This window comes from Mesoplodon densirostris, chromosome 18 (genome assembly GCF_025265405.1).
Source record: "Mesoplodon densirostris isolate mMesDen1 chromosome 18, mMesDen1 primary haplotype, whole genome shotgun sequence".
Classification (NCBI taxonomy): Eukaryota; Metazoa; Chordata; class Mammalia; order Artiodactyla; family Ziphiidae; genus Mesoplodon; species Mesoplodon densirostris.
The window spans coordinates 46,344,903-46,365,036 of NC_082678.1; the positions used below are offsets into that span (position 1 = coordinate 46,344,903).

General features: G+C 39.8%; 1 protein-coding gene across 2 annotated transcripts in view; it reads left to right on the top strand.

Annotated features, from left to right (window-relative positions):
- The window catches only part of ANKFY1 (ankyrin repeat and FYVE domain containing 1), a 75,825-nt gene that overhangs the window by 27,607 nt on the left and 28,084 nt on the right, over nt 1–20,134 (top strand). For both annotated transcript variants that reach the window (XM_060080573.1, XM_060080574.1), the window contains exons 4-10: nt 3,745–3,880; nt 8,058–8,181; nt 9,318–9,467; nt 10,760–10,925; nt 15,492–15,696; nt 16,948–17,016; nt 17,238–17,437. In XM_060080573.1, coding sequence (XP_059936556.1) covers nt 3,745–3,880; nt 8,058–8,181; nt 9,318–9,467; nt 10,760–10,925; nt 15,492–15,696; nt 16,948–17,016; nt 17,238–17,437 — 1,050 coding nt within the window. The remainder of the gene's footprint in view (nt 1–3,744; nt 3,881–8,057; nt 8,182–9,317; nt 9,468–10,759; nt 10,926–15,491; nt 15,697–16,947; nt 17,017–17,237; nt 17,438–20,134) is intronic.

Here is a 20,134-nt window from a genome sequence, read left to right on the forward strand (position 1 = left end):
ACGGTATGGGGTTTATTTTTATTTCCAAGAAGTTATATTTAAGGGTACATCCTTAAACTGACTAAAGAGAGTGTTTATACTGATAAAAGATGTAGTCTATGGGAATCCCCTGGTGGTCCAGTGGTTAGGACTCGGCGCTTTCACTGCTGGGGCCTGGGTTCAATCCCTGGTTGGGGAACTAAGATCCTACAAGTCCTGCCGTGTGGCAAAAAAACAAAAAAGAGACAGTCTATCATGATTTTTAAATTTTATGAGCTAAAAACTTTTTGTAGAGTGGATGAAGAAAAAAATAGTTGAAAACTCAAAGACAAACCAGAGTCATAGTAGGAGATTCAAAACACCTTTCTCAGATTTGACAGATTGAATAGAGGATTTAAGTAACAAAATTAATTTCCTCAGTATGCTTCATTTAATGGTTACTTGTGTACAGAGAAGTTTATTCCCATTCTTTCCAAATGTCTTATAAAACATTTATTTAAAATCAGACCAAAAAAAACCCCAAAAGCCAACTAGGTCACATAGAAAATTTCAAGTTTCCCAAAGCGTGACTATATGCATCGTGGACTACAGTGAAGTCGGAAGGTTGGGTGTTACCTTCTTTTCATCCTTGCAGTCACAGATTTTTACCAGCTTCTGCGCTGGGCCTGATGAGGGGGTGACGGCTTCTAGCAGCAGATATACCAGGCGAGTCATGGATGCAAGCTGGTTTCACTTCTCAGAGTCTAATCTTTTTAAAGGTAACTTCTGGTTTATGGGGTCATCTGACTTTTATAGCCACTTGCTTACGTAGATTGGAAGCAGATAGACTGAATCACTTGCCTAAAAGTACACAGTTGGAAGCACATACCCTTCTGGTTCATTGTTCTCTGCCCACCTTATACCACGGGCTGCTTAGTCTGAGTCTCAAAATGGATCTATTCTCAGTTTATTTTGGAGATTAAGGGAAGAGTCAAGGCAGGAGTGGGAAAGTTTGGTGATCACTTGGATCTTATTTTATTTGAAATTTTGAGGGCTTCCAGGACGTCCCTGCTGATGTGGTTTTTAAGAAAACTAGATTTTGGTTTGTCAACCGTACAGGTCAAATTTATTTGTTTGGACAATTAGGGTAAGAGTTATTAAAGGAAACCAGCCAAATTTTAAAACAAAATTAATTAAAGAAACTATCACAGAGAAGATATTTGAGGGTTGTGGTGTTGGGGATGCTCTCATCATTAGGAATAAGCTATCTTTCCAAAATAAGGCTGTATGAGCCGAGTAGTGGTATACGGGCAGACCTCGGAGACATTGCTCGGAGATAAGGTTCAGTCCCAGACCACTGCCATAAAGAGCAAAAATTGTAACAAAGTGAGTCACATGAATTTTTTGTTTTCCCAGTGCATGTAAATGTTATGTTTACACATAGCCTATTAAGTGTGCATTGCCATTATGTCTAAAAAAACAATGTACATACCTTAATTTAAAAATACCTTATGGCTAAAAATTTCTAACCGTCATCTGATAACACAGGGTTACCATAAACCTTCAATTTGTGAAAAAACACTATCTGCAAAGTGTGATAAAGTGAAGTGTAATAAAATGAGGTCTGCCTGTACACAGTTTTGGCATTTTTGGTGACTCTGGACAAATTGCATGGCCTACATATTTTTTCTTTTCATTAAGAGACTACTGAGGCATTAAACCCAGTTTACAAAGCTAGCTTAGAATTTCACTGTTTCAAGATCTACTTTGTGTACCTTAGACAGCTTAGTTGAAGTACTTCTTCAAGTAAATTGTTTAAAGAAATCGAATTAGATTTTCATCTGATTTTAAAATGTTTTTCTCTCTCTTAAGACATTTAAAAAAGTATTATTACTACATCGGCAGATAGGAGAGAAAAGAAAAAAAATAGACCTTAACCTAATCACTGTTAGCATTTTGATGCATTATTTTTCACTGTTTTTTTTCCCGCCAATTACACCTTTTTTTTTTTTTTTTCTCCTTTTACTATCTGGCTACTTAAGCTGGTGATGGTGAATTAATGTGGTTGCAAGTTAATCAGGGGCCTTCAGTTTCACTCACTTGACATTACTCTCTTCAACCTTCTCCTCCCCACTAGAGTTGGAAGAGAAGGGGTTAGTAAGAACCATTCAGTTGTTGCCTAATTACTAAGTTAATGGGATGTTCCTGTTCCACATTCCACCTTTCCTAGGTAATCAAGAATTGAGTATAGTTTCTTAAACCTTAGCAAGCGGAAAAAAAAAAAAAAAAGAAACCTTAGCAAGCATCAAAGTCACATGAAGGACTTGTTAAAACACAAATGCTGGGCCCCACTCTTATAGTTTCTGACTCAATAGATGAGGGTGGGCCTGAGAATAAGACTTTCTAACATGTTTCCAGATGGTGCTGATTCTGTTAGCCCAGGACCACAGTTGAGACCTATTGGTGTGTAGACCATGATTTTTTGAGTGATCCTCTGACCATCACTGACCTTCTTCTGATTAACCAAGAGTTGATTTTAGTTGAAATCATAATTTAGATATTTTACATTATGATTTTCATCTCAAGCATTTCCCCAAGTTGCTGTAAAGCATTTTAACTTAAAAAACTACACAAGTAATGCATGTTCATTAAATAAAAATCAGGGAGAAAAGAAGCTAAAAGAAAAATTAGTTACAAATTCCTCCAGGTCAATACTTTTAGTGTATGTCTTTCCAGTCTCTCAATAGATAGACAGACAGATGGACAGTCTCTCTGTGGTCATACCACCCAGAATGTCTTCAATTTTGTCTGATCTTGGAAGCTAAGTAGGGTCGGACTTGGTTAGTACTTGGATGGAAGACAGACACAAAACTATGTATGTGGTTGTGTGTGTGTGTGTGTATGTATGTGTATACACATATATACACAGACAAATATATCTAACAAAAAGTGAGATCACTTAATACATGTATTTTTAGTTATGTAGTTTTTTTACTTGCTGTGTAGTGAATATCTTTTTATGTTGAATATAGATCTAAATAATTTTAATTGATGCAACATTTTCCAGTTCATACTCTAATTTATTTAATTAGTTCTCTTAAGAGTTTTGCTCCAGCTTTTCATTATTAAAAATAATACTGCATTGACTATCTTATGTTTCTCTGTATTTGCTTAGTTATTTTCTTAGGATAATAATCTACATGTATGATTGCTGTGTCAAAGGTTATGCACTTCCCTGGCAGTCCAGTGGTTAAGACTCTGCTCTTCCACTGCAGCACAGCCAAAGGAAAAAAAAAAAGGTTATGCACTTCTAAGAATCTTTGCTAGTCTGAGAAACAAAAAAAGTATTCTAGTTTAAGTTTATATTTAGTTATCAGTAAGGTTTATTGGCCATTTTATTTATCTTTGTGAATTATCCTATTTATATCCATTGCTGATATTGCCATTGAGTGTCCATCTTCTCATTTTTATTTGTAAGATCTTTTTATTAGAATGTAAACTCTTTGCCATCTGTTTAAAATAGTTTCTCCCAGTTTATTTGACTTACATCTTTAATAGGTTCATTTCCCCCACCTACTGCCCCGTGCCGAACTTTTAACGCTTTTCTGGAGTCAGATGGTACCCAAAATGCTTAATTACCATTTTTAATGGCTGTGTGATATTTCTTTGAATGGGGTCTACCGGAATTTAGTTAATTATCCTCAACTTCCAGGGGTCCTCCAGAAGGCCTGAGTATGTCATCTGTGCTTTGTTTTCAGAGTTTTTCTCCTTCCTTTCTTTAACCAGATGCTGACCCTGAGGTGACAGTGACAATGCTTCGCTGGATCTATACGGACGAGTTGGAGTTCAGAGAAGACGACGTGTTCCTGACTGAGCTGATGAAACTAGCTAATCGGTTTCAGCTACAGCTCCTTAGGGAGAGGCAAGTCACAGCAGATATATTCAAGCACCTCAGATGGTGGTGGCTGAGCTTTAATTATGCCAAGCTCTGGGAAAACAGCTGCTTCTGCTAATGTAAATACCTTTTGCAAGGTGTTCTTTTAAAACGCAAGAGTGGGGAGAGAATTTTATCTCCCTTGCTTTGTGTTCTCTTGTAAGCTAAATTTTGCCAAAGCTTTTAGGTATTCTCTTTTCTTTCACGGGTTTATTACCTGAGATTACATAGCTGTGTGAACTGATGAACTGAATATGAAATAATATAATCCAATGTCCAATGCCTCAACTTTCCCTCCTATACCATTTCCTTTTGACATTTTATTCTACTTTCTGATATAGCTACTTAGAAGGAGTTCTTGGTCATATTCTCTTGTTAGAAACACATTAATGACTAAATTAGTACATGAGAATCTGCCTCAGTAAGTTTCATAGTGTTTCTGAGGTCTCACTTCATTTGTTAACTGCTTTTTAGGTTCCAAGGAGATAGCCTCCTATGGTTTTTATATTGCATTTTCTCTGTTGCTCTCCCGAGTTGGCCTTTATAACAGCAGAAAACAAAACGTTCACCAGACGATATCAAGCAAAATGCCCTTTAGTTTTTGTTGGAGATATGGCCCTTGGTAGTCAGCTTGGTAGATGGAGCGTCTTTTTATGTCACTTAGTAATCTTTTGTATTCTGCATGCGTGAAGGAATGGCTTTTTTCCTGGGTGGGTGGAGAGGTAGTTTCAGCTGTCAAGAGGCATTCCACTTGTTGTGTTGCCCTCAGTGAGTCAAGAGAGACCTTACTACTAGAGCTGCTTTTTCTGTTTTCATTATGAGGCTGATGTTTCCCCTGAGATGGCCCACTGTGCCCCACATGTGTCAAGTACACAGGTTGCTCCTGACTATCTGTGATTGATGTGGGCTTGAGTGCATTTTAATACCTAAATCCAATAAGTAAAAAAAAAACCAAACAAGCAGGTCTAAGGTTTGTAGGTACATATAGTATTAGGTTAGCAAAGATAACTTTACTGTCAGGGCCTTTCTTTGGGTGAGTTTTTGAATCATCTGAGAGTGCAATGAGAATAATTTTAATTAGATTGAGTGTGATTTATATCTACTTTTTCCCCCCCAGATTTCCTGAGCTTTCTCCCATTGACCTTGTCAAACTTGCTTGTAAATTAAATTGCTTTGATAAAAGTGCCCTGTAGTTTGGAGTAGTTTAGATAATTGTAATCTGTGTAATGGATTCTTTAATTAGAATGTTTGTTGTTTATTGACTGATTAGGCTTCATAACTGTCAACGTTACCAGATGCTCAATGTTGTATTGTTGGATGTGGGCATTAAGTTTATCTGTCATGGCTTTGTTAAGGGCTGGGATGGAAGAGACCCAGTAGCGGGTTCAATTGTGGGCTTTTGAAAGGTCACAGAGCGCCCACTGCTGGCTGCAGGAGAAATTACACATTTGAAATAGTAAGTGAAAGGGCCCAAACACAAATGTGTGAAGCCAGTGTTGCTCATTTTTGTAATGTAGGGGTCTTGGTGGTTTGGGAATGCTATCACCAGTTTGATGAAAAGGAAGTTTTGGGCATAAGCATTATCAGGAAAATACTCTTAAAAAAGGAGAGAATTAATGGCGTATGCTAACAACTGACAGTTTATATAATTTTTTCCTGATTATTAACTACATATTCAGTTCATGGTATTTAGAAAGTATAGAATGATATAAAGAAAAAAAGTAAATCGTCTGTAATTCAACCACTGTTAACCTTTTGTTGTTCATTCTTTCAGTAATTTTTCTGCCTTATGTTCACACACGGGATTGATAAAAAACTAGACAGGAGTTTGTGGGATGCTTGAGTATATGCTTGACTTTGTACTTTAAAAATTAGGTTTATCATTTTTGTGCATCTGTGTCCTTCTTGTACTCTAAAATTAAAAATGTGTATTAACAGCAACAAAATCCCTTTAGAGGAAAGTTAGTCTGCCTTGCTACTTTTTCAAAGAGAAGATATGAACTGAGAATCTGAGTTTTTAGATATAATTACATGTTCTTCGGACATGTAAATCATGTCAGTTACTATTTATAGGCTATCCAAATAGTGAATGGCACTCTGGGGATCCCAGCATTTAGTGAAAATGAAGTGTCTGCCAGTTGTAACAAAACATCTGTCTTCATGCAACATAGTTGAGTATCTTGATGTGGTGTATTTTGGCAGTAGTAAGGAGGGGAATAGAATTTTCAGGCTCTCAGCATCTGTCTGTAAAAATGCTTTGTAAAGTCAGTACTCCCTGAGATCACACCATGTTTTAGGACATTAGGATATTTGTCATTGTAAAAGTGGTAAAAGTTTCACATACCTGAAAAGAGGACTTTTCTCCTGGATTGCTCTGATTTCATAGCCTGGGTCAGAATAACTTCAAACATTGCCGTCAGTCTGCTAATAGTTTGGGGAAACTAGTGGTACAGACAGCAGAGGCTCAGAAATAGAACATTGTTATTCATTATTATAGTAACTTATTTAGATATTGCGACAATTTGATTTAGAAGTGCCCTGGGGGAGATGCTTCTTCACACCAAGCTGTGTAGCATAAAAACAAAGCACTTAAGCACAGGTCTTGGAATAAAATGGGTGCCTGCATTTACTGCCAGATGGAGAAATGACTCCACGATTATTCTTGCTCCTAGCCTAAGGTCTCATTTGTGAGGTTTAGAAAGTTTGTTCCCCGTTCTTCCCAGGTCTTTCTCATGACTTTCTTCCTTTCCTCCCCCATCTCCCACTGTCCACTTGGTATCCAAACCTCACCTGTTAGAATTGGGAGTTATCCGCTAGCCAATCAGTTATTCTTATTTATAGTAGTACTGAAACCCATTCGTATTAGTTATTAAATTATGCAGCTTCCTTGAGAAGGACCTCAGCTTGCAAGCAAGCATACCTCCTGTGTACCTCAGCCTGTGCAAGACTTATACAGTTTTCCTTTATCTTGGAAAACACACAGAGATCCCCTAAACCTCTGAGATAGAGTAATGTCTCACAGGGGAGGAGGTGGGGTCACAGGGAGCTTGTATAGTTTGGCCCCTCAAATTCCGTGGGCCTCAACTCAGGTCTTTCTTACCTCACGGTTCACTTTGCGTTCAGCACTGTATGCTGCCTGTGTGATCAGAGCGTGGTTTTTGTGGGAGCTGGGGACAGAAGCAGCGGTGGGGTGTCAGGGGATACCTGATGCCACGTTAGGCCTCTCGACTGCCCTTGGAGGTGAACCTGATTTGTAGGGAGATGCTCAGGCAAAGGAGATGGGAGGGCCATGTCACCTGCCTCCTTCCCCCGGGCCCTGTGCTGTGGAGACCCACCAAGGTTTCCAGGGATTCTGGGGCAGTGGAAGTGTGGGCCTTCCCAGTGCTACATCTTCTAGTCTAGCACATGCGTGTGCCTGCTTTGTGCTACCAGAGGCCTGCGTGCAGCCCTCTCTTCCCTGATGTAGTTGGGGCTCTTAGTGATTGTGAGAGTCTTGTTATTGTCGCTGTTGTTGTTGTCATGTTGTCACCAGGCTCTATGGGGCATCCGTTGTAGCCAGTTCTTCTCTGTCTGGTGTACTGTAGTTTGACTCTTAACTCAATTGTTTCTATACATGATAGATTTTTAAAGTGGGCTTTCTAAAATCAGCTTTATTGAGTTATAATTCACATACCATATAGATCGCCGTTTGGGGAAGACTTTTAAGGAGATATTCGTTTATTGAGGCATAGAGCCTCATATTTGAAGTGATTTCTAAGCCACACTGGTTGCATGATAGAGTTGTGCTAGTGGGAACTGCAAACATGTCCCATACAATTAAATATCAAAGGACTGAATTTGATGCATTGCATGTTTGATATTACAATTGCCTGTGTGGTATGATTACCGAGTTTCACGTGATTACTTTCAAGGCAGTTGGGGGGTTATGCTTAACATATTTATTTACAGATTATTTCAGTTCTGACCAGAATGAGCAATATAATAATGAAATTCTAGGACTTATAAAATATAGTAACTCAGCTACAATTCATTCGTAGCTGCTTTGCTTAAACCTTACACTTTAGTGCTATTGGACATGGCCAGGCAGTACACAGATGATTGCTTTGGTTAGTTTATGAATAAATTGGTCCTAATAATACCGTTGATCATTAAAATTGTCTCGTAGATGTGAGAAGGGAGTGATGTCCCTGGTGAATGTCAGGAACTGTATCCGCTTCTATCAGACTGCGGAGGAACTGAATGCCAGCACGCTGATGAACTACTGTGCAGAAATTATTGCAAGTCATTGGGTGAGTGTGAGACTGAGAGGTGTGGAAAAGCACCTTCACTGGAAGTCAGAAGACTGGGGTTTGGGACCTGCTTCCATAGAAAGATAGCTCTCTGGCCCCTCATTTCCTCTTATAACAAAATTGAAGGCTAAGTAGTCACATTAGATGATCTGTGAGATTCTTTTGGGCTCTAAAAGTCTCATAGTTCTGATTTCGCAGTAGAGGAGCAGAAGATAGCTCAGGTCAAGAAGCAGGCTTGGGACGGAGGGACACAGGCCTGCTTTACCCTCCACCGCAGGAGTGGCGGCTGAGCCCCGGGAGCGGGTGCTGCTGTAGGGCCAGCAGACCTGCCGTGCTCGTGCTTGGCAGCACCCCTTCCGGGCTTTCCCTGCCTTCTCATCGTGTGGAGGCCATTGTTAAATTTACGTAGGCCCTTCTTAGGTAGCTTTCATCATAAAGACAGGTTTTGCATTTCTTTGTTGTTGTCTGTTTTGCATTTTTCAGAAAATCATGGCTAGGGCTATGTTTATAACCTAGTTTCTGCAAATTGTTCGGTACTCAACAGCATTATGAGAAAAAGTGTCTTAAAGAACTGGATTTTAAAGAATTGAAACAGGAACGGTAACCTTTCTGCTAAAGTAGGTAGAAACTTAGAGATCTGCAGCAGTAGAGAGCGATGGTGACTCAGTGGACTGAATTGTTTGTGGAAGTTCTGATTAATTCTGTAACTGTCTCCTTTGTGGGGTGGAAGGGGAGGACTCTGTTCTCACGGGGAGGGCTCCTTGTGACTTCGTCCTTGTGGAGTGTCCGTGTTGCCTGTGCTTTACCGTCTCACCCAGAGGCAGGGCAGTGCTGTGGTGAAGACTCCTCGCTCAGCCGGTGGGCCTCTGGGCTCCAGATCCCGGCTTGGCCGTTCACTCATTGTGCGAGCTGGGCACGCTAATTAACCTGTTTATGCTTTACTTTCTTCATCTGTGAATGGGGATAATAATAGTACCTACCTCTTTGGGTTTTCATGAGGATTAAATGAGTTGGAAAATGTTAAGCCCTTTAACATAGGGCCAGACACATTCCAAGGGCTTCTTAAGAAATGTCAGTTGTCGTTATTGTTGATATGTTGAATCTGTTCTGCTTTTCACTGTCTTTTTCATCCTTAGGATGACTTACGAAAGGAGGACTTCAGCAGCATGAGTGCTCAGTTGTTATACAAAATGATCAAGTCCAAGACTGAGTACCCATTACATAAAGCTATCAAAGTGGAGAGAGAAGATGTGGTCTTCCTTTATCTAATTGAAATGGATTCACAGGTACTATACCTTTTCCCCAAACTATACTTCTCTTGTTCTTCTCTGCAGTGCTCCTCACTTTCTCTGAGCCATTGCTGGCACAGTCTTTAATGTACATATTTCTACTAGTAGTTTGTCCAAAGCAGTCTGAGCTTTTCCTATCATGCTTTCCAGTATTCTTCCAGCCTCTGCCCATTGCCCACTTCCAAAGACACATCCACATTTTTAGATAGTTGTTACAGCAGTACTTAACTTCCAGGTACCAAAATCTGCTTTAGTTTTTCATTTGCTACTGTAAGAAATTACCACAAACCTAGTGGCTTAAAACAACACAAATTTATTATCGTATAGTTTTGTAGCTTGGAAGTCCAGTCCAGGCATCACCCATCTAGCAGTCAAGGTGTTGGCAGGCTGTGTTCCTTTCCGGAGGCTCTAGGGAAGCCTGCTTGTTTGGGTTGTTGGCAGAATTCAGTTCCTTGGGATTATAGGACCAACATCCCCACTTTCTTCTGGCTGTCAGCTGAGTCAGGGCCATTCTCAGCTTCTAGAGGCCACCACATTGCCTTAGCCCGTGGCCCCCTTCCTCTGTCTTCAAAGCCAATAGTGGCAAATCAAGTCTTTCTCGTGTCACAACTGTCTGACCTACTCTTCTGCTTCCCTCTTTCACTTTTAAGGACTCATGGGATTAGATAGATTGGGCCCTCCTGGATAGTCCAGGGACACTCTCCCCATCTCAGGGTCCTTAACCGTGATCACATCTGCCAAGTGCCTTTCATTGTGTGAGGTGACATAGTCACAGGTTCGGGGGATTAGGATGTGGACATCTTTGGGGGCTGTTATTCTGCTTACCGCACCGCCTTAGAAGAAATGTAGCTGCTCTTGACAGATGGCTGTGTCGTGTGTTTTATCCTGGGTGTCCAGGGTGTGGGGGAGGCATTAAACTGCTAGGAGGAATTAGATAGTTAAGCCACAGTCTTTTGTGAAAATGTGAGCTGTTTCCCATCAGGCTCTCTGAACTTCTGTCCTGACACTTGTGTTCCTACAGCATTCTCTGCATTTCCCCCTTGTACTGGCTTCCATGGTGTTTGCACCTGCTCTGTGATCCCCGTTAGTCCTGGGCTCCCTGAAAGGCATGAGCCCTGAGGAGGCCAGAGAGAAGTTTGTGAATTCAATTGAATTTGGAGAGTAAGCTATAGTAAGTTATAGGACTAAAAATTGACATTTGTGTGAGATGATTTTTAAGAGTCAAGGTGTGAGAGATTTAGTTGTGTTCTCTACTGGATGGGTGCTGATTTACAAATTTCTCTGTGCAGCTCCCTGGGAAGCTGAATGAGTTGGATCATAATGGAGATCTTGCTTTAGATCTAGCCCTTTCACGACGACTAGAGAGTATCGCCACCACTCTGGTTAGTCACAAAGCTGACGTGGACATGGTGGACAAGAATGGCTGGAGCTTGTTACATAAAGGCATCCAAAGAGGTAGGAAGAAGCGTATTTTATATTTTTTGCTGTGGGCAATTTTACCTTTATCCAGGTAACTTTTGAAGACTGTCTGACCCTGTTCCTGTTCCACAGATTCTCAAAGGCTTCTTGAGTCTGTACTTGCAGGCTGCATGATTTAGAATTTGTGATCAGTGGGTCAGAAGAGAGATGGAAGAGTTATTGCCTTATGCCTTGTTGGTTAGGCTCTTCAGAGTGTCAGCAGGACCCCCAGAAGAAGGCTAGAAAGATGGTATTTATAGAAAAAGTACCTTTTACTTGTAAGCAATTGATGTGTTATTTGCTTATTCAATACATCACTTTCTCCAGAAATTGTGCTAGGAAGACTTTACTTGTATCAGTTACTGTAAGAGTATCAAGAGCACGAATATTTAAACATATTCTTGGATTCAGAGTTTTCACTTTTACAGAGTAGACTTCTTATAGATCATGACAAAGTGATAAAGTTTCATTTTGTTCTTGGGAAGTTATTTGAAATTGTAGCTGTGTTTGAGTACATTGTCATTAGTAGTGGGAAGCTATGTAAGTGATAGAATTACGATCAAAACATTTTCACCTTATTGAATTAAAGGGAAACAAGTACTAGTCTTTTGTTTTTCCCATGGTCTTAATAATTCTTAAGTCCCAAATGGATCCTGCCTGACTCTACTTTGCAGTAGTCATTTTTTTGACAGAGTGAAAAGCTATATAGAGGTAGAGTTCCAGTATGGAAAGAAACCTTTCAAATGTCTCAAAGCCTTCATTTTGTAGAGGGATAGATGACTTGATTGAAGTACTTGGCTGTGGCCACTTTTTTGTTTACATGTGGACATCAAAAGCAGAATACATGTAATGGTTTCCCCATATCTTAATCATGTATGTTTAACCTTCCAGTTGTGCATTATTACAATGTTATTATCTCTGCTACACTTTTACCATTCACAAGTTGCTCCTAGTTGGTGGAATGTAGTTACTTCAAATAAGGTCCTGTTGCAGCTGTGGCTTTGCCCTTTTTGGGCATAGGTTTTAATATAAATATCCCTCTAAGTCATGTGTTAGAGTGTTAAGCATGCTGGCTGATGGAGAGGAAAATTTTGTTCATCATTGGGAAGGAAATCCTTAGAGTATGTCAGTGTCAAGAGCAGATGCATTTTTCCCAAGCACCACTCCACACTGTGCAAAGCCATTGGATGCTGAGCACTGGCTGTGTGTTCAGTGGGGAAAGTTTCCACCACATCAGGAACTATTCTTTCCCATACTGTTTAGTGTCTGAAATGTTTATTTTGGAAACAAATAAACTTGTTACTAAAAAAACAATCTCAGAATTATGTCTCTTTCCTCTTAAGGACTTAAATTCTTATGTATGATGAAAAAACATCTTTGATGAGTTATTAAATATTTTGATGATTGCTTAGTTACAAGAATTGCCAAGAATTGGTGGTGCATTTATGGTGCTTATTTGCAGTTGATTTAGTCTTCTGCTCTGAATTCATTAGTTGCTTGCAAGCATGTGGGCTGCAGTGTGGGCATGGTAAACTTGATTGTTGAATGTGGCAGTGTGGCCTGGTGTGGAGCACGGAGTATTGGCATTGGAGCCTGGATGTACCAAGATGGGAATCCTGGCTCATCCACTTACTCTGTGGCCTTGGACAAGTCACTTAACCATTCTTGAGTCTCCTTTTTCTCACCTGTAAGGTGGGAATCATTTCTGCTTTACTGGTTGTTGGGAGACAGAGAGACAGATTAGTAGCACACCTAGCCCAGTGACTACCATGTGGTAGGGTCAGCCTGCAGCTCTTACCTTGCCCCTGTGTTGCAGTGCCATGACCAGCTTCAATTTCTGTAGGAATTTTTTTCACCTTTCCTTCTTCACCTTGAGCTGTCAGTCTGTTGGCCTGCCCAAATGATTAAATTGAGTAATATACCTGAAATTTAACTGTTAACCTTACTTTAAGTTCATTGTAATATGAGTGAAGATCCTTACTTAGTATATGAGGTTTAGGTCTGGTTGTGGACACACATTAGAATCTCCAACCAGAGGACTCACTAATCATCCTAATAACCAAGTGTACCCATCAGTTTGTATCGAGAGTGCGTCCACAGGAGATATACATGTGACCAGAGGGATGCCATCTCCTCTGATTAGCTGGATCTGGGCAAGAAGATGAATCCTTGCTTTTTAGAACAATCTTCTTGTGCTTATTTTCCTTGATGATCAACCTCAATCAGTGGGTCTCTTAATCAGCATGCTCCTATCTAATTGTTTGTAGGAGGTTTGCAGATGATGCCACCAACTGGAGCACCATGAGATACAGCTTTTGTTAATTAAATAATGAAAGTTACTGCCTGGTGCCTGAATGAAACTTCGGTCGGGGAGCTTTGTTGAAAGAAAAATTGTGTGTGGATTTTTTTTAAACATTAACTACATTGTTAGGAATATTTTTATATGGACAAGTCATTATACATTTACTTGGCAGTTTCAGGGAGTGAAGTGATGAAGTAATTGGAACTGTTAAGCACCAAACAGTTTTTGTTTTAACGGTTTTTGATGGAAATCGTTCTAAAATGTATTAGAAGTTTTCTTATTGACAGAAACTTTATAAATGGTGTTTTGGGCATTTTCTGTTCCCTACCTTTGTTCTGCTTTTTTGATGTCAGTTGTCTGTTTCCTCTAGGTTGTATATCCATGGGCTGACTTTCTGTTAATGTAAAACATCATCAATTTTCAGTTGCCAATAATTCCTAAATAACTTTTTGTGTAGGGTGCATATATTGTATGTATGTATATATGTGTAAGTTAAAAAAAAAAACTTCGATGCTTATAAATAAAGTAAATCTAATCTAAAAGCTATGATTCTTTTTTTTTTTTTTTGCGGTATGCGGGCCTCTCACTGTTGTGGCCTCTCCTGTTGCGGAGCACAGGCTCCGGACGCGCAGGCTCTGCGGCAATGGCTCACGGGCCCAGCCGCTCTGTGGCAGGTGGGATCTTCCCGGACCGGGACACGAGCCCGTGTCCCCTGCATCGGCAGGCGGACTCTCAACCACTGCGCCACCAGGGAAGCCCTATGATTCTTTTTAAGAGGGCTTAAGATATAAAAAGTTTTTTTTATTATGCCTTCCATCTGAATCCAACCATTGATCTGTACCCTTATTTCTGTGTACAGTATTGCCCAATTTATCTTCTGTGTGTATAGTGTATTATAAGTTTTTCATTGACATATTTTAGCTTTACTATCTGTTTACTACTTAGTTTGGAATATATGCCAAGCTTAAAGATAATGAAACCACATTTCACCTCTCCCCCAGTATGTTACTTATCAGATTTGTCATTTTAAGGCTCTTTGTCGTCATAATTCTAAATTTTCTTTCCACTTCCAGAATGTAAGTGACTTTCTCTAGGGTATTTTATTCTATTGCTAATGTATTGTTTTTACATATTCTCTCCTAGACTGAATCTCTGTGGGGTTTGTTCATATTACACATTAGGGCCCTGCTGAGAACCCTAGTATGTCTTTGTACATATGGACAGCAAAGGCCTGACCCAGGCTAATCTCTGATATGCATGTTACCTGCTGCTTTCAGAGCTCTACCGACATCTTTTTGTAAAGAAATCTTAAGCTTCGGTCCTTTGCGCACGATGCTGGTAAAGATTGTATCTTCCCCTACCCCCCAAGAAAAAAATCGGGGACAGAAGAATGAAAAGATTTCAGAAGGGTCTGGTTAGAGAACTCTTACGTTACCCAAATCATAATTGATTGGAATTAGAGCCAGTCTGTTAAAGTGGAACCTTATAACTTCAACCAGTCAATCCACTTTCTTCCCAAACATTTCCCTGGTGCCTGTGGTAGATACAAAAATAAATCAGACATGGACCAGTCAGGATATGAGGGGCCTGTGGTGGCCTAGCCACGTCAGTGCCAGAGCTCACACTCTCCAGCAAGATGGTCCCTTGGAAGAAAGAATAGAGCAGATGGGAAATATTGAAAACCAGTTGATTTTGAAATTCCATGTCTACTGAAGACTAGATGAAACTCATATTATTCAGATGAATAATACAGGAATACAGCTAACAGACTTGAGAGCTTTGCCACTCCTGAAATACTAAGCCCCGTTCTCGATATTCAGGTAGCAGAAGTATAGTTGAAGAAGATGAAACGGTATTGCAAGATATAAAGGAAAACTTCTCATAAGTGCCTTTGTAAGAGCCACTGCAAGTATAGCAGGTTAGAGGTAAGTACTGCTTAGGTATAGACTGTGGTCAAGAATGAGAGAGGGAGATAAATTGTGTTGTGGAGGAATCTCAGAACCCTTTATGAGAGTTAATGACCTTTGAAGGATAGAAGCCTGGTATGCTTAAAATTGTGAAGTGATATTGAAGTGAGGGGTCAGGACAGATGACAGGAGGTAATCAGAAGTTGAATTTGAGTATGTAAGTCCATGATCTCAATGATGAAATCTTCTTTGTCTATGGTTACTGACTGGTACCTTTTTGAGGAAGCATTGGTCAGAAAAGCTTGCCCTGAGTGTTGTCATATGTGACCATTTCTTTTATTGTTTCTTTTCAAGGAGATCTCTTTGCTGCCACTTTCCTCATTAAGAACGGGGCCCTCGTCAATGCTGCTACACTGGGTGCCCAGGAGACACCGTTGCACCTTGTAGCATCATACAGTTCAAAAAAACACTCAGCAGGTGTGATGTCCGAGATGGCACAGATTGCAGAGGCCCTCCTTCAGGCTAGCGCCAACCCCAACATGCAGGACAGCAAGGGCAGGTAAGTCGGGGAACAGATCCCCTGCTCTGAGCACAGTTCCCAGAACGTTATTTTATGGTGGCACATAACTGGCAGGTGGGGACTTCATGTAGTTCAGCATTATTCACTCTGAATTTTATGGAAGTTACAAACATTGATTCATTTTGCAAATGAGAGAGACTAAGGCCAGAGGCATTTGGGGAAACCATTTCCATCCTGGGTAACTGAGGTCCTTGGATCTTTAAGCAGTTTCTGTCATCTCCACAAAACTCCATTTCCACCTTCTTGTAAGTACCTCTGCTTTAGACAGCTCTGTCCACACAGCTTGCCATCTTCCACAGCACACGGATAGTAGTTGTCATGTTCCTTTTGCCCCTTCCCAGAGATATTTGGTTGAGGATCCCTTGTGGTTTAGAATCTGAGAATGGGCTGCTTACCTCTGGGACAGCAGTGTGTGAGGCATTGAAGGGAGTTAAGCCACCTGAATCACCAACACTAGGGGGACCCACTTCTTATCATAGCAGCTCAGTATTTTATACCTTTAAAAAACCCTGTCAAAAAATAACTGTGAGGCTGTCAGAATAGGAAAATAGATTTGTGTGATGAGTAAGGTACTTAAATAAGGTGGCTCTCCATGCACTCAGTATAATGTCATAATTACCTTATTTCCCAAAATAATTGCATTCCTTTTTTTCTTCTGGTGATTCCTTAATTTTTTGCCCCCAAGTGTAATAAATTCTGGCATTCTGTACCTCTGAGATAGATACCGGCCTGGGAGTCCCTGTGCTCTGTGGTGGCCATCTTCCTCAGGGCACATGAGGGCTAAATAAAAGCAGTGAAGAGTGGTTAATCAATTCCTACCGTTGCCACTCATAATGTGTTTGAGTATAACAGAGAATTATGGGAAGAAAAAAATTTCTTTTCAGAATTGTGGAGGATACCTAGGGGAAAGTAGGCATACCTATGGCAGAAACTACTGTTTTGTTTTAAAAACGTGAGTACATATACATTCAATGAGGGTCAGTATTTAACTGAAGAGTATTTTATATCTCTTCCTTTTATTGATTCTTTTTCTTTTGGCTACTGAATAAATTGTAACATATCCGTTTTCATCCTTTGATACTTGGTCATGGTTTTGGAGAACTGTTTGTCAGGATAGAAAAAGAAACTCTGACAGAAATGGGGAATTTCTTGTGGATTCTAGTTGCCTCCTGCTGTGAGTAGTCCTGAACTGGGCCTGTCCTGAATTGACACCTCTTCTTCGTCCTGTAGGTCTCCCTTACACTTGTCCATCATGGCCAGGAATGAATACGTGTTCAACCAGTTGCTGCAGTGTAAACAGTACGTAGGGAGACATGGAGAAATGAAAAAGCAGTTGTGAGGGTGGGATTGTGAGTGAAAAATGATTCTCTTAAAATGTCTTTTAGCATTATCCATTTTAATAAGTAAAAGTAAAAGTAAAAATTGTCATTCATAAAGTACAAAGAGAAAGAATGAGGCTGTTGACAGTACAGTGTCAGAAGATGATAATACTTGCTATTCACATTGCTTCCTCATTCTAGATTAGATTTAGAGCTGAAAGACCATGAGGGCAGCACAGCTCTGTGGCTTGCCGTGCAGTACATCACTGTGTCTTCCGACCAGTCCGTAAATCCCTTTGAAGACCTCCCTGTGGTAAATGGGACTTCATTTGATGAAAATAGTTTTGCAGCCAGACTCATTCAGCGTGGCAGCAACACCAATGCACCTGATACAATAACAGGTAAAACACAGACCCCTAAGAGCTGATGCTCAAGTCTGGAGACCCCATGAAATACTGTGTCAGTGTTTTTACCAAAAATTTAAAAACTGAACGGCATGCTATTATGAGAATTATTTTGTACGTAATTTTAGCCATAGTAAAAAGCCTGATCTTGTGCTTCCAAAGATCTAGCCAGACTCGATAAGTCCATTAAGCTGAAACACTTCTATTTATTTAATGCAGTGAATTTCAGTCTTTTTGGACTCAGAACTCTTTTCACCCTCTTAAAAATTATTTCCCAAAGAGCTTTTGTTTAAGTGGATATCTTTGGTATTTACCATATTAGAAATTAAAACTGAAAAATTTTTAAAAGATGTGTTAACTAATAATCATAACAGCAAACCATTTTATGTTGACATATAACATTTTTTATGAAGAATGACTTTCAGAACAAAATTTAATTGGCAGAGTGACTGGTTTCTAGTATCTGCATCTGTATTCAATCTTTTGAGATACGTTGTTTTGGTTAAAGAAAATACCCTCACACAGTGATGTAGTTAAAAATGAGGCATATTTTAAGAGCCTTTTCAGATAATTGTGGATATATTTCTTTGATACTACAGCAAACAATTTATCAAGGGATAATTTTTTTAAGGTTAGTTGCAATATGGAATCTGAAACTATATCAGTGAACTTTTTGTACTCTGTTACATAAAATCCATGGTCTGTGTGTGCTTTGAATGGATTTCTTCATGTGTGATTTTGTAACATCATGCCTTAGTCATTTGGAAAATCTTGTTTCACTGAGTTATGCAGATCTTCAAAATGCTCATTTATTTTAGAATCACATTTATTAATATCACCACTGATCTCATTGGAAAAGTCTTTCAGTATTGAGAAGCTGTTAAACTTACAGTTGCAGGCAAAAGTTTTCCAAAATTCTAATATTTCACTTGGAAGATCAAATTTTGTCATTTGGTGGAAATATTGCCAGTTGTTTTTCTTACAGAGACAGGCTTACTTTTTAAGAAATTGTCTGTCAAATACTCAGGTTTGAATAACCGTAGTTTGTTAATCAGTCATTCTTTCAAGTAAAAATGGTGTTCCGTGAAAAAACTGTTAGTTCAGCTTGCAGTGAAACAATGGCACAAGTGCTTTCCTTTGAGAAAACTTGTGTAATTTGTTACACAACAGATGTAACATACTTTATATACTTTATGCATACTTCTTATTTTGTCACACAGAATTTTAAAGACATGTACTCAATGTTGAGATTTTTTTTTTTTTTTTTTTTGCGGTACGCGGGCCTCTCACCACTGTGGCCTCTTCCGTTGCCGAGCACAGGCTCCGGACGCGCAGGCTCAGCGGCCATGGCTCACGGGCCCAGCCGCTCCGCGGCATGTGGGATCCTCCCGCACTGGGGCACGAACCCGTGTCCCCTGCATCGGCAGGCGGACTCTCAACCACTGCGCCACCAGGGAAGCCTGAGATTTATTAAAGTTAGTAATTTTTACTGCTTTGTCAAGGGCCGCCGTAAGTGAAATTGGTTATGTTTTTGACCGAGTGCGTGGCTGTGAGGAGTACAGTGACTACCACTAGTACATTCTGGGGCCCCTGCCTTGGTTTGTGTTAAGGCTCCCCAGTTTGATCCACCATTGCTTTTGTGCCATCAGTGCAAATGTCAGCACAGGGGGAAAAAGCAGATAACATCAAGTGTTATTACTATGAAAATAGTTTTGACCTCCTGGACCCCCTGAAAGACTCTGAGGAACCCCTACGAATCCAAAGACCATACTTGGAGAACCACTGTTTTAATGTGAATATGTCCTTGATCTGACTAAATAAAACATGGGGATATTTTAAGGAGCAGGATTCCATATGGTTCAGTATTGAGTGCTAGCAGTGTATAAAAGCATGGGTAAGTGCCACTAATGAGGGGAATTGGCCAAAAAAAAAGATAGATATTAAATATCCCTTCCCCTAAAAGAAGTTAATAATTTAAATAAAGGTCAAATGAAATCACCCTTCGGGTGACATAAAAGCTAAAGGCAGCAGTACTACAGGATAGGGAGTACAGGCAGAACTGTGTTTTAGCCTAAAGAGTCTCTGGAAATGAGATAGTTACTAAATAGCTTTTAATTTATGAACGTTTGTTGGTTATTGACCATACTTCCACTGATTTCTGATTTAACTGCATTATAGAAGAGTGTGACATATAAGAGATCGGTTCTTTGGTGTTTCGGACTTGAATGTTAGACTCTTAGAGATACAGTTTTTATGAAAGTCTGACATGTACTTGAAAAGAATTGCATTCTTTAATTGTAGGATGCATGTAGCATTCTCTGTTTACGTCCATTAAATCAAGCTTGTACATTGTGCTGTTCAGATCTTACTCATTAGCTTACTAACTTTTGGACTCCTTGATCTGTCAGTTTCTGGGAGGTATATTAGAAATGGTCACTGCGATTATGGATTTGTCCATTTTTCTTGCTAGTTCTGTCAATTTTCCATTATATACTTAGAGTTTTCATAGACATATCAGTAATGTTTTAGCAGTTGCAGGTTATCTTTGTTCTGTAGTGAGGTATATGATTTAATTATTGTGTACACTGGCATGACTACAGAAGTGAAAATGGGACTCTTATCAGGAGTCTCTCAATTAGAAAGACTCTCAACTAGGCGTGGAATCACTTTCTCCGAGGGAAAAGATAAAAATGG